This window comes from Somniosus microcephalus, chromosome 3 (genome assembly GCF_052327205.1).
Source record: "Somniosus microcephalus isolate GS21.2 chromosome 3, FLI_Smic_1.0, whole genome shotgun sequence".
NCBI classification, from domain to species: domain Eukaryota; kingdom Metazoa; phylum Chordata; class Chondrichthyes; order Squaliformes; family Somniosidae; genus Somniosus; species Somniosus microcephalus.
The window spans coordinates 4,995,016-5,018,483 of NC_140989.1; the positions used below are offsets into that span (position 1 = coordinate 4,995,016).

The 23,468-nt window shown below is 49.7% G+C and overlaps 1 protein-coding gene across 1 annotated transcript in view; it reads right to left on the reverse strand.

Annotated features, from left to right (window-relative positions):
• Positions 1–955: 955 nt before the first annotated feature.
• LOC147120803 (protein EFR3 homolog B-like) overlaps positions 956–23,468 on the reverse strand; it is a 133,037-nt gene continuing 110,524 nt past the window's right edge. The window contains exons 11-14 of the mRNA XM_085977130.1: positions 9,959–10,010; positions 3,795–3,967; positions 1,456–1,531; positions 956–976 (exon numbers count right to left, since the gene is read on the reverse strand). Of these exons, the coding sequence (XP_085833256.1) occupies positions 956–976; positions 1,456–1,531; positions 3,795–3,967; positions 9,959–10,010 (322 nt within the window). The remainder of the gene's footprint in view (positions 977–1,455; positions 1,532–3,794; positions 3,968–9,958; positions 10,011–23,468) is intronic.

Consider the following 23,468-nt stretch of genomic DNA (forward strand, 5'->3'; position numbering starts at 1 on the left):
TGCTGTCTCTAATTTCCCCTGTTATCCACGGTTGAGTCACCTTTTTAGATTTCCTTTTATGCCAGATTGGTATAAACAATTTTTGCAATTTTGTCATTCTATCTTTAAATGTTTGCCATTGTTTATCTACCTCCAGTCCTCCCAGGAACGTTGTCCAATCAGACCTACTCAGTTCCCGTCTCATGGCATCATAATTCCCCTTGTTTAAATTCAGGACCTTAGTCTCTGAGTCAATTTCTTCGCTCTCCATTTCGAGTGAGAAATCGATCATGTTATGATCGCTCTGACCCAAGGGTCCCCGTACAACAAGATTACTGATTAGTCCCTTCTCATTGCACAGTACCCAGTCCAATATAGCCTGTTCCCGAGTTGGTTCCTCGACATATTGATCCAGATAACCATCCCTTAAACACTCAAGGAATTCCTTGTGGGATACAGAGAGACACTGGGAACAGTGGGATATAGAGAGACCCACTGGGAACAGTGGGATATAGAGAGACACGCTGGGAACAGTGGGATATAGAGAGACACACTGGGAACAGTGGGATATAGAGACACAATGGGAACAGTGGGATATAGAGAGACACACTGGGAAACAGTGGGATATAGAGAGAGACACTGGGAACAGTGGGATATAGAGAGACACACTGGGAACAGTGGGATATAGAGACACACTGGGAACAGTGAGATATAGAGAGACACTGGGAACAGTGGGATATAGAGAGACACACTGGGAACAGTGGGATATAGAGAGACACACTGGGAACAGTGGGATATAGAGAGACACACTGGGAACAGTGGGATATACAGAGACACACTGGAAACAGTGGGATATAGAGAGACACACAGGGAACAGTGGGATATAGAGAGACAGATTGGGCAGAGTAAAATCAGCTCTCCTGTCCCCTTGGTGTTTATTAACTTTAAAATACCACAGCTTACAACACTGACTCTTTCAAAAGTGGTTCTCACAGTCCTGCCCCCAAGAAAATCCATGAGTTTAATGTTTTTGTAACCACAAACCTGACATCCCAACGAAAGTGCTCCTAACCGTGCCAGAGTATGCGGGATCAGGGGAAGGTCGCATTTAATATTGGCAGCAGGGTTGTCGGGATTACTAGGGAGGCTCACAGCTCCAGGGGGCAGAGGTGTTTGAGGGTCGAGGGCCGGTGATGCCCACTTCTGCCAGGTATTGGTTTGGTGTGCCTGCTCTCTCAGTGTCCCAGGCCGAGGATGAGGAAACTCTTGGCCCCAGTTCTTCCCCAACTGTTCTGATGGGGGGAATTATCCCTTGGAGATGTATGGGGAAGGCTGGGACTCTGTATATCCAGATCTTGGCCTAATCCTGGTTGTTCCTACACCGGGAGTGCACTGTATGGGATGTGGAGTTTCAGGGCACTGCTCTAGTTCAAACAGTCGACAAAACTCAGGCAGAAGAGATGGAGAAGGACTTACCTTCTTCATAAAGAGCGTATCCTGCCGTGAGCACTTGTCTACCTTTAGCATCAGTAGAGAAATATCTGAAACAATACTGAGGAGCAAGAGGAAAATTACTATCAGCCTGAGAATACTCAGATACACATACAGACACAGGCAGATGCAAGAGAGAGAGGTACAGACAAAGACACACACACACACAGATAATGACAAACAGATACAGATACACACATATACATACAAAGCACAGAGATTATATGTATACAGGCACAGAGAGACACATATACAGACATAGACACACACAAAGACACAGAGGTACAGATACAGATATACATACACAGAAAAATACAGATACACATATTGACGTATACAGATACACACCTGGGTGTGTGCACACATTTTCACACTCACGCGCAAGCAGATAAGTAAACAGGCACACATGTATACACAAAGGCACACACAGACACACACAGGCTCACTCAGGTACACACAGGCGCACACAGAGGCACACAGGCGCACAGACACACACAGGCACATGAAGCAGAGCTCCATGCCCTGACTGCGGTGTTGTACTAAACTAGGCTCTGTCCCTGTTTGCTAACCTCAGCTAGAGCGTCAGTTAGGCCACGGCAACTGACCCCAGGGTTCCTGCTCCTAATGATTAGTTTGTTTTTTAAAAATTCATTTTTATGGGATCTGGGCGTTGCTGGCAAAGCCAGCATTTATTGCCCATCTCTAGTTGCCCTTGAGAAGGTGGTGGTGAGCCGCCTTCTTGAACTGCTGCAGTACGTGTGGTGAAGGTCCTCCCACACTGCTGTTAGGGAGGGAGTTCCAGGATTTTGACCCAGCAATGGTGAATGAACGGCCGATATACTTCCAAGTCAGGATGGTGTGTGACTTGGAGGGGAACTTGGAGGTGGTGGTGTTCCCATGCGCCTGCTGCCCTTGTCCTTCTAGGTGGAAGAGGTTGCGGGTTTGGGAGGTGCTGCTGAAGAAGCCTTGCCGAGTTGCTGCAGTGCATCTTGTAGATGGTACACACTGCAGCCACGGTACACCGGTGGTGGAGGGAGTGAATGTTTAAGGTGGTGGATGGGGTGCCAATCAAATGGGCTGCTTTATCCTGGATGGTGTCGAGCTTCTTGAGTGTTGTTGGAGCTGCACTCATCCAGGCAAGTGGAGAGTATTCCATCACACTCCTGACTTGTGCCTTGTAGATGGTGAAAAGGCTTTGGGGAGTCAGGAGGTGAGACACTCGACGCAGAATACCCAGCCTCTGACCTGCTCTTGTTGCCACAGTATTTATGTGGCTGGTCCAGTTAAGTTTCTGGTCAATGGTGACCCCCAGGATGTTGATAGTGGGGGATTCGGCAATGGTAATACCACTGAATGTCAAGGGGAGGTGGTTAGACTCTCGCTTGTTGGAGATAGTCATTGCCTGGCACTTGTGTGGTGCGAATGTTACCTGCCACTTATCAGCCCAAGCCTGAACGTCGTCCAGGTCTTGTTGCATGTGGGCATGGACTGCTTCATTATCTGTGGAGTTGTGAATGGCACTGAACACTGCAGTCATCAGCGAACATCCCCATTTCTGACCTTATGTGGGGGGGAAGGTAATTGATGAAGCAGCTGAAGATGGTTGGGCCTAGGACACTGCCCTGAGGAACTCCTGCAGCGATATCCGGGGGCTGTGATGATTGACCTTCAATCACCACAACCATCTTCCTTTGTGCTAGGTATGACTCCAGCCAGTGGAGCGTTTGCCTCCTGATTCCCATTGACTTCAGTTTTACTAGGGCTCCTTGATGCCACACTCGGTCAAATGCTGCCTTGATGTCAAGGGCAGTCACTCTCACCTCACCTCTGGAATTCAGCTCCTTCGTCCATGTTTGGACCAAGGCTGTAATGAGGTCGGGAGCCGAGTGGTCCTGGTGGAACCCAAACTGGGCCTCAGTCGGCAGTTTATTGGTGGGTAAGTGCAGCTTGATAGCACTGTCGATGACGCCTTCCATCACTTTGCTGATGATTGAGAGTAGACTGATGGGGCGGTATTTGGCCGGGTTGGATTTGCCCTGCTTGACGTACCTGGGCAGTTTTCCACATTGATACATGCCAGTGTTGTAGCTGTACTGGAGCAGCTTGGTGAGTGAGGCCTGTCTGTACGTGGACAGCGGACAGATTTGGCACCAGCTGTGAGGCACTCTGCTGTGCATCAGTGCTGAGACTCAGACAGAAGCAGCAGCTACCTGGGCGACACCAGTGGAGCGAGACAGTAGCAAGAGACAGTACCTGCAGGATATAAGGGCACAGAGAAGGAGAAACTGGGAGGAATCAGCGCAAAGCTTCCAGTTGGTACGTACCTGACGTGGGAGAACTTGTGTCTGTTTTCTTGGCGGTCGATCAGACTGAGGAGGATCTCTATGACGAGGAGTCGAAGTTCAGCATCCTCCATTAATGAGGCGGATAGAAGAGGCTCCAGGAAGGAGGTGGGCAGGGTCGCTAACAGGTTATTGCTCTGGAACCCAATCGTCACCTTCAGGCAACATCAAAGAAACAAAAATCTAAAAACTGCAAACCAAACAATCTATAGAGCATCCGGAGGACCAAAGAGTAACATAAACACTGGAAAATAGCCCAGTTACAACCCCACCACCTCACACTGAAACACACACAGCCCCGCTTAAGTTTTTAAACACTCGTTAAACTGAAATTTGTGCTTATCCTGATGAGAGATGTTCAACGTGACAGATTGGAATACTTTGCCACTTATAACACTCATTGTCAGCATCAAGAACTCCCAAAGCAGGTACAGCACGGGTTAGATACAGAGTAAAGCTCCCTCTACACTGCCCCATCAAACACTCCCAGGGCAGGTACAGCACGGGTTAGATACAGAGTAAAGCTCCCTCTACACTGTCCCTTCAAACACTCCCAGGGCAGGTACAGCACGGGTTAGATACAGAGTAAAGCTCCCTCTACACTGTCCCATCAAACACTCCCAGGGCAGGTACAGCACGGGTTAGATACAGAGTAAAGCTCCCTCTACACTGTCCCATCAAACACTCCCAGGGCAGGTACAGCACGGGTTAGATACAGAGTAAAGCTCCCTCTACACTGCCCCATCAAACACTCCCAGGGCAGGTACAGCACGGGTTAGATACAGAGTAAAGCTCCCTCTACACTGTCCCATCAAACACTCCCAGGGCAGGTACAGCACGGGTTAGATACAGAGTAAAGCTCCCTCTACACTGTCCCATCAAACACTCCCAGGGCAGGTACAGCACGGGTTAGATACAGAGTAAAGCTCCCTCTACACTGTCCCATCAAACACTCCCAGGGCAGGTACAGCACGGGTTAGATACAGAGTAAAGCTCTCTCTACACTGTCCCATCAAACACTCCCAGGGCAGGTACAGCACAGGTTAGATACAGAGTAAAGCTCCCTCTACACTGTCCCATCAAACACTCCCAGGGCAGGTACAGCACGAGTTAGATACAGAGTAAAGCTCCCTCTACACTGTCCCATCAAACACTCCCAGGGCAGGTGCAGAACGGGTTAGATACAGAGTAAAGCTCCCTCTACACTGTCCCATCAAACACTCCCAGGGCAGGTACAGCACGGGTTAGATACAGAGTAAAGCTCCCTCTACACTGTCCCATCAAACACTCCCAGGGCAGGTACAGCACGGGTTAGATACCGATAAAAGCTCCCTCTACACTGTCCCATCAAACACTCCCAGGGCAGGTACAGCACGGGTTAGATACAGAGTAAAGCTCCCTCTACACTGCCCCATCAAACACTCCCAGGGCAGGTACAGCACGGGTTAGATACAGAGTAAAGCTCCCTCTACACTGTCCCATCAAACACTCCCAGGGCAGGTACAGCACGGGTTAGATACAGAGTAAAGCTCCCTCTACACTGTCCCATCAAACACTCCCAGGGCAGGTACAGCACGGGTTAGATACAGAGTAAATCTCCCTCTACACCGTCCCATCAAACACTCCCAGGGCAGGTACAGCACGGGTTAGATACAGAGTAAAGCTCCCTCTACACTGCCCCATCAGACACTCCCAGGGCAGGTACAGCACGGGTTAGATACAGAGTAAAGCTCCCTCTACACTGTCCCATCAAACACTCCCAGGGCAGGTACAGCACGGGTTAGATACAGAGTAAAGCTCCCTCTACACTGTCCCATCAAACACCCCCACGGCAGGTCCAGCACGGGTTAGATACAGAGTAAAGCTCCCTCTACACTGTCCCATCAAACACTCCCAGGGCAGGTACAGCACGGGTTAGATACAGAGTAAAGCTCCCTCTACACTGTCCCATCAAACACTCCCAGGGCAGGTACAGCACGGGTTAGATACAGAGTAAAGCTCCCTCAACACTGTCCCATCAAACACTCCCAGGGCAGGTACAGCACGGGTTAGTTACTGAGTAAAGCTCCCTCTACACTGTCCCATCAAACACTCCCAGGGCAGGTACAGCACGGGTTAGATACAGAGTAAAGCTCCCTCAACACTGTCCCATCAAACACTCCCAGGGCAGGTACAGCACGGGTTAGATACAGAGTAAAGCTCCCTCTACACTGTCCCATCAAACACTCCCAGGGCAGGTACAGCACGGGTTAGATACAGAGTAAAGCTCCCTCAACACTGTCCCATCAAACACTCCCAGGGCAGGTACAGCACGGGTTAGATACAGAGTAAAGCTCCCTCTACACTGTCCCATCAAACACTCCCAGGGCAGGTACAGCACGGGTTAGATACAGAGTAAAGCTCCCTCTACACTGTCCCATCAAACACTCCCAGGGCAGGTACTGCACGGGTTAGATACAGAGTAAAGCTCCCTCTACACTGTCCCATCAAACACTCCCAGGGCAGGTACAGCACGGGTTAGATACAGAGTAAAGCTCCCTCTACACTGTCCCTCAAACACTCCCAGGGCAGGTACAGCACGGGTTAGATACAGAGTAAAGTTCCCTCTACACTGTCCCATCAAACACTCCCAGGGCAGGTACAGCACGGGTTAGATACAGAGTAAAGCTCCCTCTACACTGTCCCATCAAACACTCCCAGGGCAGGTACAGCACGGGTTAGATACAGAGTAAAGCTCCCTCTACACTGTCCCATCAAACACTCCCAGGGCAGGTACAGCACGGGTTAGATACAGAGTAAAGCTCCCTCTACACTGTCCCATCAAACACTCCCAGGGCAGGTACAGCACGGGTTAGATACAGAGTAAAGCTCCCTCTACACTGTCCCATCAAACACTCCCAGGGCAGGTACAGCACAGGTTAGATACAGAGTAAAGTTCCCTCTACACTGTCCCATCAAACACTCCCAGGGCAGGTACAGCACGGGTTAGATACAGAGTAAAGCTCCCTCTACACTGTCCCATCAAACACTCCCAGGGCAGGTACAGCACGGGTTAGATACAGAGTAAAGCTCCCTCTACACTGTCCCATCAAACACTCCCAGGGCAGGTACAGCACAGGGTTAGATACAGAGTAAAGCTCCCTCTACACTGTCCCATCAAACACTCCCAGGGCAGGTACAGCACGGGTTAGATACAGAGTAAAGCTACCTCTACACTGTCCCATCAAACACTCCCAGGGCAGGTACAGCACGGGTTAGATACAGAGTAAAGCTCCCTCTACACTGTCCCATCAAACACTCCCAGGGCAGGTACAGCACGGGTTAGATACAGAGTAAAGCTCCCTCTACACTGTCCCATCAAACACTCCCAGGGCAGGTACAGCACGGGTTAGATACAGAGTAAAGCTCCCTCTACACTGTCCCATCAAACACTCCCAGGGCAGGTACAGCACGGGTTAGATACAGAGTAAAGCTCCCTCTACACTGTCCCATCAAACACTCCCAGGGCAGGTACAGCACGGGTTAGATACAGAGTAAAGCTCCCTCTACACTGTCCCATCAAACACTCCCAGGGCAGGTACAGCACGGGTTAGATACAGAGTAAAGCTCCCTCTACACTGTCCCATCAAACACTCCCAGGGCAGGTACAGCACGGGTTAGATACAGAGTAAAGCTCCCTCTACACTGTCCCATCAAACACTCCCAGGGCAGGTACAGCACGGGTTAGATACAGAGTAAAGTTCCCTCGACACTGTCCCATCAAACACTCCCAGGGCAGGTACAGCATGGGTTAGATACAGAGTAAAGCTCCCTCTACACTGTCCCATCAAACACTCCCAGGGCAGGTACAGCACGGGTTAGATACAGAGTAAAGCTCCCTCTACACTGTCCCATCAAACACTCCCAGGGCAGGTACAGCACGGGTTAGATACAGAGTAAAGCTCCCTCTACACTGTCCCATCAAACACTCCCAGGGCAGGTACAGCACGGGTTAGGTACAGAGTAAAGCTCCCTCTACACTGTCCCATCAAACACTCCCAGGGCAGGTACAGCACGGGTTAGATACAGAGTAAAGCTCCCTCGACACTGTCCCATCAAACACTCCCAGGGCAGGTACAGCACGGGTTAGATACAGAGTAAAGCTCCCTCTACACTGTCCCATCAAACACTCCCAGGGCAGGTACAGCACGGGTTAGATACAGAGTAAAGCTCCCTCTACACTGTCCCATCAAACACTCCCAGGGCAGGTACAGCACGGGTTAGATACAGAGTAAAGCTCCCTCTACACTGTCCCATCAAACACTCCCAGGGCAGGTACAGCACGGGTTAGATACAGAGTAAAGCTCCCTCTACACTGTCCCATCAAACACTCCCAGGGCAGGTACAGCACGGGTTAGATACAGAGTAAAGCACCCTCTACACTGTCCCATCAAACACTCCCAGGGCAGGTACAGCACGGGTTAGATACAGAGTAAAGCTCCCTCTACACTGTCCCATCAAACACTCCCAGGGCAGGTACAGCACGGGTTAGATACAGAGTAAAGCTCCCTCTACACTGTCCCATCAAACACTCCCAGGGCAGGTACAGCACGGGTTAGATACAGAGTAAAGCTCCCTCTACACTGTCCCATCAAACACTCCCAGGGCAGGTACAGCACGGGTTAGATACAGAGTAAAGCTCCCTCTACACTGTCCCATCAAACACTCCCAGGGCAGGTACAGCACGGGTTAGATACAGAGTAAAGCTCCCTCTACACTGTCCCATCAAACACTCCCAGGGCAGGTACAGCACGGGTTAGATACAGAGTAAAGCTCCCTCTACACTGTCCCATCAAACACTCCCAGGGCAGGTACAGCACGGGGTTAGATACAGAGTAAAGCTCCCTCTACACTGTCCCATCAAACACTCCCAGGGCAGGTACAGCACGGGTTAGATACAGAGTAAAGCTCCCTCTACACTGTCCCATCAAACACTCCCAGGGCAGGTACAGCACGGGTTAGATACAGAGTAAAGCTCCCTCTACACTGTCCCATCAAACACTCCCAGGGCAGGTACAGCACGGGGTTAGATACAGAGTAAAGCTCCCTCTACACTGCCCCATCAAACACTCCCAGGGCAGGTACAGCACGGGTTAGATACAGAGTAAAGCTCCCTCTACACTGTCCCATCAAACACTCCCAGGGCAGGTACAGCACGGGGTTAGATACAGAGTAAAGCTCCCTCTACACTGCCCCATCAAACACTCCCAGGGCAGGTACAGCACGGGTTAGATACAGAGTAAAGCTCCCTCTACACTGCCCCATCAAACACTCCCAGGGCAGGTACAGCACGGGTTAGATACAGAGTAAAGCTCCCTCTACACTGTCCCATCAAACACTCCCAGGGCAGGTACAGCACAGGTTAGATACAGAGTAAAGCTCCCTCTACACTGTCCCATCAAACACTCCCGGGGCAGGTACAGCACGGGTTAGATACAGAGTAAAGCTCCCTCTACACTGTCCCATCAAACACTCCCGGGGCAGGTACAGCACAGGTTAGATACAGAGTAAAGCTCCCTCTACACTGTCCCATCAAACACTCCCAGGGCTGGTACAGCACGGGTTAGATACAGAGTAAAGCTCCCTCTACACTGTCCCATCAAACACTCCCAGGGCAGGTACAGCACAGGTTAGATACAGAGTAAAGCTCCCTCTACACTGTCCCATCAAACACTCCCAGGGCTGGTACAGCACGGGTTAGATACAGAGTAAAGCTCCCTCTACACTGTCCCATCAAACACTCCCAGGGCAGGTACAGCACGGGTTAGATACAGAGTAAAGCTCCCTCTACACTGTCCCATCAAACACTCCCAGGGCAGGTACAGCACGGGTTAGATACAGAGTAAAGCTCCCTCTACACTGTCCCATCAAACACTCCCAGGGCAGGTACAGAACACACGTATAACAGGGAACCTTGCACTGAGGTCAGAGTCGATCAGGCCCTGAGTGAATTTCCCTTTCTATCCTCGGGCAGAGAGACCGGTCGTCACCAGTTAACCCTTTGCCTGCTGATTTGGGTGAGCACAATTCAGCCACATTCGGACTTTACCAATGAACACAAGGAGTGAGCACTGAAGGACTGAGGGAATATTTTCTGTAAGTCATACCTGTAGGAGTGATTTCAGCAGCATCAGCTGAATCATACGATTTCCATCCTCCCTGGAAGAGGAAGCAGAAAGGGAAATGAGTGCTGTGTCACCGGCCTGTGTGTGCTGCATTCAACTAAAAATACACAAGCAGCCAGTCACAAGACAGTGTGCATCAGTAGGGAGGCGGGTAGCTGAATCAGACCATGTCCCTCTCTGACGCTCAGCACTCTCCCATGTGACCATGCCCATTGTGCTGAAGCTCGATGTATGCCACTGTGCTGTGCAGAAACACAGCAACACTCCTCTCCACCGTGAGGGCTGTACATCGAGCAGGTTTGGGGATTTCAGAGGGAGGATGAACAGGTTATCCAGCAGCAACATAGCTGACTGGCGACTGGCAGCTCTATCAGCCACATCCCCACACGCAGTAAACAAGGAGGCAGCTTCCTGCCGTCACCCCTTACAAGCCGGCTTTTAGAACCCCTTCCTCCATATCACAGAAAAACTGCGACTGCTGGAAGTCTGGTGGTGTGCTGGGTCTAGTGGGTGTGCTGGGTCTAGTGGATGTGCTGGTGTGGTGGGTCTAGTGGGTGAGGTAATGCATTTGGGGAGGGCTAACAAGGAAAGGGAATACACATTAAATGGTAGGACACTGAGTAGTGTAGAGGAACAAAGGGACCTTGGAGTGCATGTCCACAGATCCCTGAAGGTAGCAGGCCAGGTAGATAAGGTGGTTAAGAAGGCATACGGAATGCTTGCCTTTATTAGCTGAGGCTTAGAATACAAGAGCAGGGGGGTTATGCTTCAACTGTATAAAACACTAGTTAGGCCTCAGCTAGAGTACTGCGTGCAGTTCTGGTCACCACATTACAGGAAAGATGTGATTGCACTAGAGAGGGTACAGAGGAGATTTACAAGGATGTTGCTGGGAGTAGAGAATCTTAGCTATGAGGAAAGACTGGATAGGCTGGGTCTGTTTTCCTTGGAACAGAGGAGGCTGAGGGGAGACCTTATTGAGGTGTATAAAATTATGAGGGGCCTGGATAAAGTGGATAGAAAGGACTTATTTCCCTTAGCAGAGGGGTCAAAAACCAGGGGGCACAGATTTAAAGTAATTGGTGGAAGGTTTAGAGTGGATTTGAGGGGAAATGTCTTCACCCAGAGGGTTGTGGGGGTCTGGAACTCACTGCCTGAAAGGGTGGTAGAGGCAGGAACCCGAACCACATTTAAAAAGTTCTTGGATGTGCTCTTGGGATGCTGTAACCTGCAGGGCTACGGACCAAGAGCTGGGAAGTGGGATTAGGCTGGATAGCTCTTTGTTGGCCGGCGCGGACACGATGGGCCGAATGGCCTCCTTCCGTGCTGTAACTTTCTATGATTCTATGGTGGGTCTAGTGGATGTGCTGGGTGTGGTGGGTCTTGTGAGTGTTCTGGATGTGCTCGGTCTAGTGGGTGTGCTGGTGTGGTGGATGTGCTGGGTGTGCTGCGTTTGCTGGGTCTACTGGGTGTGGTGGGTGTAGTGGGTGAGCTGGTGTGGTGGGTGTGCTGGTTTGGTGGGTGTGTTGGGTCTAGTGGGTGTGCTGGGTCTAGTGGGTGTGCTGGTGTGGTGGGTGTGTTGGGTCTAGTGGGTGTGCTGGGTGTGCTGGTGTGATGGTCTGGTGGGTGTGCTGTGTGGTAGGTGTGCTGGTTTGGTGGGTGTGCTGGTCTGGTGGGTGCGCTGGATGTGGTGGGTCTACTGAGTATGCTGGGTCTAGTGGGTGTGCTGGGTCTGGTGGGTGTGCTTGGTGTGGTGGGTGTGTTGTGTCTGGTGGGTGTGCTGGCGTGGTGGGTGTGCTGCGTCTGGTGGGTGTGGTGGTGTGCTGGTGTGGCGGTGTGCTGGTGTGGCGGTGTGCTGGTGTGGCGGGAGTGCTGGGCGTACTGAGTCTGCTGGTGTGCTGGATCTAGTGGGTGTGCTGGGTCTGGTGGCTCTGCTGGTGTGGTGGGTGTGCTGTGTCTGGTGGGTGTGGTGTGTTCTGAGTGTACTGGGTCTGCTGGTTGTGGTGTGTGCTGGATCTGGTGGGTGTTGTGGGTGTGCTGGGTCTAGTGGTTGTGCTGGGTGTGGTGCATGTGCTGGTGTGCTGTGTGTACTGCGTGTGGTTGGTGTACTGTGTCTACTGGGTGTCCTGGTGTGCTGGGTCTAGTGGGTGTGCTGGGAATGGTGGATGTGCTGTGTCTGGTGGGTGTGCTGGGTGTACTGTGTCTGGTGGATGTGCTGGTGTGGTGGGTGTGCTGGGTCTGGTGAGTGTGCGGGTCTGGTGGGTGTGCTGGTCTATTGGGTGTGCTGGGTCTAGTGGGTGTGCTGGGTGTGGTGGATGTGTTGGGTGTAGTGGGTGTCCTGGTGTGCTTGGTGTGGTGGGTGTGCTGCTTTTGGTGGGTCTACTGGGTGTGGTGGTGTGCTGGTTGTGGTGGGTCTAATGGGTGCGCTGGGTCATAGAAACATAGAAAATAGGAGCAGGAGTAGGCCATTCGGCCCCTCGAGCCTGCTCCGCCATTCAATGAGATCATGGCTGATCATCCATATTCAGTACCCTGTCCCTGCCTTCTCCCCATATCCCTTCATCCCTTTAGCCTTAAGAAATATTTCTAACTCCTTCTTGAATATGTTTATCTAACTCCTTCTGGAATATATTTAATGAATTGGCCTCAACTGTCTTCTGTGGTAGAGAATTCCACAGGTTCACCACTCTCTGAGTGAAGAAATTCCTCCTCATCTCTGTCCTAAATGGCTTACCCCTTATCCTTAGACTGTGACCCCTGGTTCTGGTCTCCCTGGCCATCGGGAACATCCTTCCTGCATCTAGTTTGTCTAGTCCTGTTAGAATTTTATAAGTTTCAATGAGATCCCCTCTCATTCTTCTGAACTCCAGCGAATATAAGCCTAATCGACCCAATCTCTCTTCATACGTCATTCCTGCCATCCCAGGTATCAGGCTGGTGAATCTTCGCTTCACTCCCTCCATGGCAAGAACATCCTTCCTCAGATAAGGCAACCAAAACTGCACACAATACTCAAGATGTGGTCTCACCAAGGCCCTGTACAACTGCAGCAAGACACCCTTGCTCCTGCACTCGAATCCTCTCGCTATGAAGGCCAACATACCATTTGCCTTCTTAACCGCCTGCTGCACCTGCATGCTTACCTTCAGCGACTGGTGCACAAGGACACCCAGGTCTCGTTGCACTTCCCCTTTTCCCAATCTATTGCCGTTCAGATAACAAGCTGCCTTCCTGTTTTTGCCACCAAAGTGGATAACCTTGCATTTATCCACATTATACTGCATCTGCCATGCATCTGCCCAATCACACAACCTGTCCAAATCATACTGGAGATTCTCGGCATCCTCCTCACAGCACACACACCCACCCAGCTTTGGGTCATCTGCAAACTTGGAGATATTACATCTAGTTCCCTCGTCAAGATCATTTATATGTATTGTGAATAGCTGGGGTCCTAGCACCAATCCCTGCGGTACCCCACTAGTCACTGCCTGCCACTCGGAAAAAGACCTGTTTCCTGTCTGCCAACCAGTTCTCTATCCAAGTCAGTATCTTACCCCCAGTCCCATGTGCTTTAACTTTGCACGCCAATCTGTTATGCGGGACCTTATCGAAAGCCTTCTGAAAGTCCAAATACACCACATCCACTGGTTCTCCCTTATCTATTTTACCAGATACAGGAAACTTTGGTTTATCCGGAGGTTGTATGTCCGGAATACTCGATCTAACGGCAAAAATCAGGAGCTGTTTTCTGTAAGTTTTTTTAGATCTCGTTCTTTTTTTTTCCCAGTCAGCCACTGCAAGGTCTGTAGCTATAGCAACAGCTTCAGCTAGAGACGCTTGCAGCTGCAGCCGACTCTTTAGAAGCTGTTGCTAAGCAACAGTGTTTGTTGTCAGATATGGAGATGAAAACCTCCGTATGCTTCAACATTAACTTTGTATGTCCGGCAGTTTTGATAGATCGGCAACACGCCGGTCCCGTTGGTGCCGGATATCACAAAGTTTCCTGCAGATTCTCAAAAAATTCCAGTAGATTAGTCAAGCATGATTTACCTTTTGTAAATCCGTGCTGACTTTGTCCGATCCTGTCACTGTTCTCCAAGTGCTCAGCTATTACATCTTTTATAATGGACTCTAGCATTTTCCCCACTACCGATGTCAGGCTATACTTCCCTGTTTTCTCTCTACCACCTTTTTTGAATAGTGGGGTTACATTAGCTACCCTCCAATCCATGGGAACTATTCCAGAGTCTATAGAATTTTGGAAGATGACCAGCAATGCATCTACTACTTGTAGGGCCACTTCCTTAAGTACCCTAGGATGTAGATTATCAGGCCCTGGGGATTTATCGGTCTTCAGTGCCGTCAATTTCCCAAACACCATTTCCCTACAAATACTGATTTCATTCAATTGCTCCCTCTCATTAGACCTTATGTTCCCCGACATCTCTGGAAGGTTATTTGTGTCCTCCTTTGTGAAGACAGAACCAAAGTGTGTATTTAATTGGTCTGCCATTTCTTTGTTCCCTATTATAAATTCCCCTGATTCTGACTGCAAGGGACCTGCTTACTCTCATATTCTATTTCCCCCCTCTTAATTAATCCCTTTGTCCTCCTTTGCTGAATACTAAACTGCTCCCAATCCTCAGTTCTGCTGCTTTTTCTGGCCAATTTATATGTCTTCTCCTTGGATCTTATGCTATCAGTCATTTCCCTTGTTAGCCACGGTTGAGTCACCTTTTTTGTTTAATTTTTATGCCAAACAGGGATGAAAAAAATTCTGTAGTTCATCTCTGCGATCTGTAAATGTTTGCCATTGCCTATCCACCGTCAACCCTTTAAGTAACGTTCCCCAAGCCATCCTAGCCAACCTGTGCCTCATACCATCGTAGTTTCCTTTATTTAAATTCAGGACCCTAGTCTCTGAGTCAACTACTTCACTCTCCATCTTAATGAAGAATTCTATCATATAATGATTGCTCCTCCCCAAGGGGCCTTGCACAACAACATTGCTAATTAATCCTTTCTCATGACATAATACCCAGTCTAAGATGGCCTGATTTCTAGTTGGTTCCTCGACATATTGGTCCAGGAAACCATCCCGTATACACTCCAGGAATTCCTCCTCCACAGTATTGTTACTAATTTGGTTAGCCCAATCTAGATGTAGATTAAAGTCACCCATGATAACTGCTGTGCCCTTATTGCACGCGTCTCTAATTTCCTGCTTAATGCCATCCCCAACCTCAGCATTACTGTTTGGGGGGTCTGTATACAACTCCCACTAACGTTTTCTGCCCCTTGGTATTTCTCAGCTCTACCCATACAGATTCCACATCATCAGAGCTAATAGCCTTCCTTACTATTGTGTTAATCTCCTCTTTAACCAGCAATGTTACCCCACCTCCTTTTCCTTTTTGCCTGTCCTTCCTAAATATTGAATACCCCTGAATGTTGAATTCCCAGCCTTGGTCACCCTGGATCCATGTCTCCGTAATTCCAATTATATCATATCCATTTACATCTATTTTCGCAGCTAATTCATCCACCTTAATACGAATGCTCATCGCATTAAAACACAAAGCCTTCAGGCTTGTTTTTTTTTAACACTCTTAGTCCTTTTAGAATTATTATTTACTGTAGCCCTGTTTGATTTACACCCTTGATTTCTCTGCCTTCCACTTTTGCTTTTCTCCTTCCTATCTTTTGTTTCTATCCTTGCTTCCCTTTCCTCTCTCTCCCTGCACAGGTTCCCAACCCCCTGCCATTTTAAGTTAAACCCACCCCAACAGCACTAGCAAACACTCCCCCTAGGACATCGGTCCCGGTCCTGCCCAGGTGCGTGGAACCAGCCGGACGGGGAGCCAGGTCCCGGAGCGAGACGGTGGACTCCCGGCCATCCGGGTACCGTACGTGGGGTTGACGTCTGCAAGTTCTACCTCGTCGACTAGAGGATCGGTTTTTGACGATCGGACGAATCTTTGGAGCAGCACGGGGCCAGGAGCTGCCAACCATGATGGTAGAGATGTCCCATGGGTGGAGCGACACTGGAAGCTGAAGAATCGCTCATGAGATGTGACATTGGTAGAAGTAGAAAGGAGAGACCTGATGGAATGCAACGCGTCAGGGAGCATAGTTTCCCACTGCTGGTCTGGTAGGTTGCGTGACCTCAGCGTAAGACGATCAGCGTTCCAAATTATAGCGTTGTATCTCTCAACCTGTCCGTTACCGATGGGATGGTACGGTGTCGTTTTACTGGTGGCGATTCCCCGTTGGGAGAGATAACTTTTGAGTTCGCTTGACATGAAGGAGGGGCCCCGATCAGAGTGGATGAAATTGGCCATACCGCAAAGGGAAAAGACTTGATCAAGGCATTTGATCACTGTGGAAGTAAGTATATTGGGATAGGGGAAAGCAAAGGGAAAGCATGAATATTCGTCCACCATAGTCAGCAAGTAGGTGTTCCGCGTTGAGGAAAGCAATGGCCCTTTAAAGTCAATGCTGAGTCGCTGCATAGGCTGCATAGCGTGTATGAGCGAGCCATCCGATGGATGGAAGAATTGCGGTTTTAACTCCGCACAAATTTTACAGGAGGAGCACGTTCTTTTCACATCTTCCGTAGAAAATGGGAGACTTTTAGATCGCACAAAGTGCAACATATGGGTAACGCCAGGATGGCATAAGTCAGTATGAAGATCCGCCAGAGTCGAAGTTGACATAGAAGCGCAGAGTGCCCGCGTGAGGGTATCCGGGGCCACAATCTCTTTGCCGGGTCGATAAAGTATGGTGTATGCAAAGGCGGCCAATTCCATCCTCCAGAGCTGTATTTTGTTATTCTTGATCTTAGTGCGTTTCCGGTTATCCAGCATAAAGGCCACGGAGCGCTGATCGGTTATAAGTGTGAAATGGCGACGAGCGAGAAAATGACTCCATTTATGTACTGCTTCAATGATGGCCGTAGCCTCCTTCTCGACAGGAGGATAATGGAGCTCGCTACCCTGCAAAGTTCTGGACAGAAATATAACGGGTCGACCACCTTGATTCAAGGTAGCAGAGATCGCCACCTCCAATGCATCGCACTCAACCACGAAAGGAAGATTTTCATCAATGGAACGAAGCATGGCTTTTACCAGTTGTCGCTTGAGGAGGTTGAAAGCTGAAATAGCCGTTGCCTCCAATGGAAATGACTTTGCGTGAAGCAGGGACTGGATCTTGTCGGAGAAGTGGGGTATCCACTTCGCATAATAGGCGAACATGCTGAGTGCCCGACGAAGAGAGCCGAGATTCATAGGGGGAGGGAGCTCCTGAAGTGGACGAAGTCGCTCCGGATCCGGTTTGATGACACCGTTGCCCACCCATTAGCCAAGGATGTTGACTGATGGTACTGATTTCACAGATTTGGACTCATTTAAGGTTAAGTTGCAACGACGGAGAACGTCAAAAAATTTCTGGAGATTGGCATCATGCTCCTTCTGGTTATGACCAGCAATGGTGATATTGGCCCAGAAATTCGGCTCTCCACGGGTGAGTACGCATGGGGTACTCACCCGTAGGCCGAATGAAAGTGCGGGTTTCCTGCATGTACTGCGCATGAGCGGGAAACCGGCAATTCCGATCCTCTGAACGAAAGGGTTCAGAGGTCGAACGCGCGCGCAGGGGAGGCTGCGCGTGCGCTTTGAACTTAGGTTAAGCCTGTAGGATTTACACATTTAAAAAGCAGGCTTTTTACAAGGTAAGTGGTGAATTAATTAAAATTAAAACATTTTTTCCACAGGTTTATTATTTTTAAATACTTTAAAGCAAGGTAAGTTTATTTTTAGCCCCGTTTTATTATAAAATTATTTTTTTCAGAAATTTTAATTATTGTTTAAAATAGTTATTTAATGTAATTTGTAGTTTATTGAAAAAGTGTGATTTAAAAAAAAAATTATTTGAAGGTTTACTGCTATTTTGAGGCCCGTAGTATTCATAAGTTTAGACAGGTCTTCCTGTCAATCTTATGAATGGGCTTTTCCCTCCTCTGATTGGCTGCCCATGGCTCACGTGATCCCAGGGGATGCATCGCACTAACTACGCCCCTGGGACACGCAAGCACAGCACAGAATTCCACGGGGCCCTACAGCTCAACTGCCGGCGCGCTAGGTAAGTGCAAGTCGGGGGCTTGCACCCGCGGGAAGCCCCCGAACCAAATTTCTGGGCCAAAATCTAGATATGGAAAAGTGTCCGTTAAGTTCTCCTGTTTGACTAGGCTATCCTTTGCCCGTTGAAAGACGGCCACCCCATTGGTGACCCCAAATGGAAGGCGACAAAACTGGTAAAGCCAACCATTGGCCTCAAAGTTCCGTATACTTTTTGTCAGAGTCCTTTAACGGTACTTGATGATATGCGCTCTTTAAATCAAAAGTTGAAAATACCTTGTAGTTGGCAAGGTTATTGACCATGTCATCGATGCGTGGTAGTGGGTAGGCATCCAGGTCGGTATACTGTTTTAATAGTTTGCGAGTAATCGATGCAAAGACGTTTCTTGTGTTGCTTCAGAGGATTTTTAACAACGACGACTTGAGCTCGCCAGGAAGATGAACATGGCTCAATGATTCCGTCAGTTAGAAAGCGAGAGATTTCTGCCTCGATAAAGGATCGATCATCTTGGCTGAAACTTCGTGATTTAGTGACTATGGGATTACATCGGGGGGAAAGATTGGCAAACAAGGAAGGCTTGTTGAGCGAAGCCGCCGAAAGCGCACAAAACAGTACTTTGGAAATAGTAAGCTCCAGCATTGACCCTCCAAACTCGAAAGTGAGTCTTGTGTTGTTTCTGGAAATCCTGTCCCAGGAGCACATCACTGCATAGGTTCTTGAGCACCCCGAGCCAGGTGGAGAAATAAGTGCGGCCATTGAGAATAAGGTCTACAAGACAAAAGCCGGAAGAATTGGTGGTCAGTGTCATCAGAGCCATTGCAATTTCCCTGTCCGAGGGGTAAATACGCAGTTTTAACTTACTGACAGCCTGCTCACTAATGAAGCTGTCAGAGCTACATGAGTCGATTAGTGCACTCAAAATGTGTCCATTTACCAAAACCTTCGTGACTGCATGGGGCAGACTTTGGGGAAAAACAGCTGTGATGGGAGGAGGGGCAGTTTTACCCTTGACAGCTGTAACCTTAGTAGTGGCTCTTGGGGGAGGAGCAATTTTATAGATAGTAGCTGCAAAACTAACAGGAGCTCTCGACCGGTATACCTTAGAAAAGTGGCCTTTCTTACTAACAGCGGCTCTTGACTGGCATACCTTAGAAAAGTGACCTTTCTTGCTGCAATGGTTGCAGGTCGTGTTACAAGCAGGACAAAATTTCCTATAATGGAACGCACCTCCACAGAAGAAACACTTCCTTCCAGATTGCCAAGATGCCGCTAGGGCGGGGTCGTCATCAGTGAAGGTTTCTAGGGTAGGGTTGTCATCAGCCGGGTTGGAGTCGTCATCCGTGAGGGCTTCCGCCCGAGGCCTGTCGAAGGAGTCACTAAAAGTGATAGCAGCAGCCCGTGCACGTGGTGAAAGATAGGTATCTGCATTCCTCTTTGCTAAGTCCAGAGAACATGCCTGGTCATAGGCAGCCTGTAACTTGAGGGTTTTATTCTCCAACAGACGCTGACGTATGAAGGGAGACGCAATCTCATTAATAAAGGAATCACGAATTAACTCCTCCTGGTACTGCTCAGCTGTAACAGCTTTAAGATTACAATCCTTGCTGAGCCTGCGAAGTTTCTGAAGGAATTCATCAAGTGATTCCCCGGGTTGTTGTCGAGTTGTGGCCAGTAGTTGCCGAGAAAACATTTCATTTGGGGACTTGACATATAGCTGCTGTAGTATTTGGATAGCGGCGTCATAGTCTACACAGTCTTCGATATAATCAAACATATGAGGGGATACGTAATTAGCAAGTATTTCTAATTTATCAGGAACATTTTCACCACACACCCTGAGGAAGTTGCTGAAAGTACGATACCAGTGTTTCCATACTTTAGCAGCTGTAAGTGAATTCGGGTCCAGGTCGAGACAGGCGGGGCTGAGTAGTTTCTCCATGATGGATCGATTACTTATCTGAGTTCCCTTCTACGGTTCGAGTTGTAGCTGGCTGTTCCCGAATCACCCAAAACGTGGAGTCGATATCAAGTTGATTAAATTGACGTAATAAAACTCACTACGCACTTGGTTTGAGTATAAAGCAAGGCTTTAATCAACTTGGTTCAGAACATGGAGGTCTAGTTGTACTTCACTAGTTCCTTGTCTTACAAAATGTCCCTGGAAAGCTGGGGCCCACGCCCGAGTATTTATACTCCTTGGACAGCGCCACCAGCTGGCCTACAGTGTTATTTCATGGGTAGTTTCTCGATGATGAGATTTATGACAGTGGGTGTGCTGGGTGTGGTGGTCTAGCAGGTGTGCTGGTGTGGTGGGTGTGCTGGATGTACTGTGTGTGGTGGGTATGCTGGGTCTAGTGGGTGTGCTGGGTGTGCTGCTGTGGTGGGTGTGCTGGGTGTGCTGGTGTGGTGGGTGTGTTGGGTGTGGTGGGTGTGCTGGATGTACTGTGTGTGGTGGGTATGCTGGGTCTAGTGGGTGTGCTGGGTGTGCTGCTGTGGTGGGTGTGCTGGTGTGGTGGGTGTGCTGGATGTACTGCGTGTGGTGGGTGTGTTGGGTGTGGTGGGTGTGCTGGATGTACTGTGTGTGGTGGGTATGCTGGGTCTAGTGGGTGTGCTGGGTGTGGTGGGTGTGCTGCTGTGGTGGGTGTGCTGGGTGTGCTGGTGTGGTGGGTGTGTTGGGTGTGGTGGGTGTGCTGGATGTACTGTGTGTGGTGGGTATGCTGGGTCTAGTGGGTGTGCTGGGTGTGGTGGGTGTGCTGCTGTGGTGGGTGTGCTGGGTGTGCTGGTGTGGTGGGTGTGTTGGGTGTGGTGGGTGTGCTGGATGTACTGTGTGTGGTGGGTATGCTGGGTCTAGTGGGTGTGCTGCTGTGGTGGGTGTGCTGGGTGTGCTGGGTCTGGTGGGTGTGCTGGGTCTGGTGTGGAGGGTGTGCTGTGCTGATGTGGTGGATGTGCTGGGTCTGGTGAGTGTGCTGGGTCTAGTGAGTGTGGTGGGTCTAGTGGGTGTGGTCTAGTGGGTGTGCTGGAGTGTGGTAGGTATGCTGGGTCTAGTGGGTGTGCTGGTCTAGTGGGTGTGCTGATGTAGTGGGTGTGCTGGTCTAGTGGGTATGCTGATGTGCTGGGTCTAGTGGGTGTGCCGGGTGTGGTGCATGTGCTGGGTGTGCTGGTGTGGTGGATGTGCTAGGTCTAGTGGGTGTGCTGCTGTGGTGCGTGTGTTGGTGTTGTGCGTGTGCTGGGTGTGGTGGGTCTACTGGGTGTGCTGGTGCGCTGGGTGTGGTAGGTATGCGTGTGCTGGGTCTAGTGGGTGTGGTGCATGTGCTGGGTGTGCTGGGTCTAGTGGGTGTGCTGTGTGGTGGATGTGCTAGGTCTAGTGGGTGTGCTGGTCTAGTGGGTGTGGTGAGTGTGTTGGTGTGCTGGTGTGGTGGTCTAGTGGGTGTGGTGGGTCTGCTGGTGTGGTGGGTGTGTTGGTGTAGTGGCTGTGCTGGTGTGGTGGGTGTGCTGTGTGTGGTGATGTGCTGGATCTGGTAGATGTGCTGGGTGTGGTGGCTGGTGGGTGTGGTGGGTCTAGTTGGTGTGCTGGATCTAGTGGATGTGCTGGGTGTGGTGTGTCTAGTGGGTGTGCTGGTGTGGTGGGTGTTCAGAATTCCAAAGATTCACCACCCTCTGTGTGAAGAAATTTCTTCTTATCTCAGTCCTGAATGACCTACCCTTTATCCTGAGGCTGTGGCCCCTGGTTCTAGACTCCCCAGCCAAGGGAAACATTCTGCCAGCATCCACCTTATCAAGCCCTGTAATAATAGAGTCATAGTCATAGAGCTATACAGCACAGAACGAGGCCCTTCGGCCCATCGTGTCGGCGCCAACCATCAAGCCCTGTCTATTCTAATCCCATTTTCCAGCACTTGGTTCGTAGCCTTGTATGCTATGGCGATTCAAGTGCTCATCTAAATGCTTCTTGAATGTTCCTCAAGGTGAGGGTTCTTGCCTCTACCACCCTTTCAGGCAGTGAGTTCCACATTCCAACCACCCTCTGGGTGAAAAAGTTTTTCCTCAAATTCCCTCTAAACCTCCTGCCCCTTACCTTGAAACTATGCCCCCTGGTTATTGACCCCTCTACTAAGGGGAAAAGTTCCTTTCTATCTACGTTATCTATGCCCCTCATAATTTTGTACACCTCAATCAGGTCCCCCATCAGCTTTCTCGGCTCCAAGGAAAACAACCCCAGTCTGTCCAGTCTCTCTTCATAGCTGAAGCGCTCCAGCCCAGGTAACATCCTGGTGAATCTCCTCTGCACCCTCTCCAATGCAATCACATCCTTCCTATAGTGTGGTGACCAGAACTGCACACAGTATTCCAGCTGTGGCCTAACTAGCGTTTTGTACAGCTCCATCATAACCTCCCTGCTCTTATATTCTATGCCTCGGCTAATACAAACATAGAAGATAGGAGCAGGAGTAGGCCATTCGGCCCTTCGAGCCTGCTCCGCCATTCAATGAGATCATGGCTGATCATCCAAATTCAGTACCCTGTTCCTGCCTTCTCCCCATATCCCTTGATCCCTTTAGCCTTAAGAAATATATCCAACTCTTTCTTGAATATATTTAATGAACTGGCCTCCACCGCCCTCTGTGGCAGAGAATTCCACAGGTTCACCACTCTCTGGGTGAAGAAATTCCTCCTCATTTCAGTCCTAAATGGCTTACCCCTTATCCTTAGACTATGACCCCTGGTTCTGGAATCCCCGGCCATCAGAAACATCCTTCCTGCATCTAGTCTGTCCAGGCCTGACAGAATTTTATAGGTTTCGATGAGATCCCCTCTCAATCTTCTAAACTCCAGTGAGTATAAGCCCAATCGACACAATCTCTCCTCATACGTCATTCCTGCCATCCCAGGTATCAGCCTGGTGAATCTTCGCTGCACTCCTTCCATGGCAAGAACGTCCTTCCTCAGGTAAGGCGACCAAAACTGCACACAATACTCAAGGTGCGGTCTCACCAAGGCCCTGTACAACTGTAGCAAGACATCCTTGTTCCTGTACTCGAACCCTCTTGCTACGAAGGCCAACATACCATTTGCCTTCTTAACCGCCTGCTGCACCTGCATGCTTACCTTCAGCGACTGGTGCACAAGAACACCCAGGTCTCTTTGCACTTCCCCTTCTCCCAATCTATTGCCATTCAAATAATAATCTGCCTTCCTGTTTTTGCCACCAAAGTGGATAACCTCACATTTATCCACATTATAGTGCATTTGCCATGTTTCTGCCCAATCACCCAACCTGTCCAAATCGTACTGGAGTTTCACGACATCCTCCTCACAGCATACCCTCCCACCCAGCTTTGTGTCGTCTGCAAAT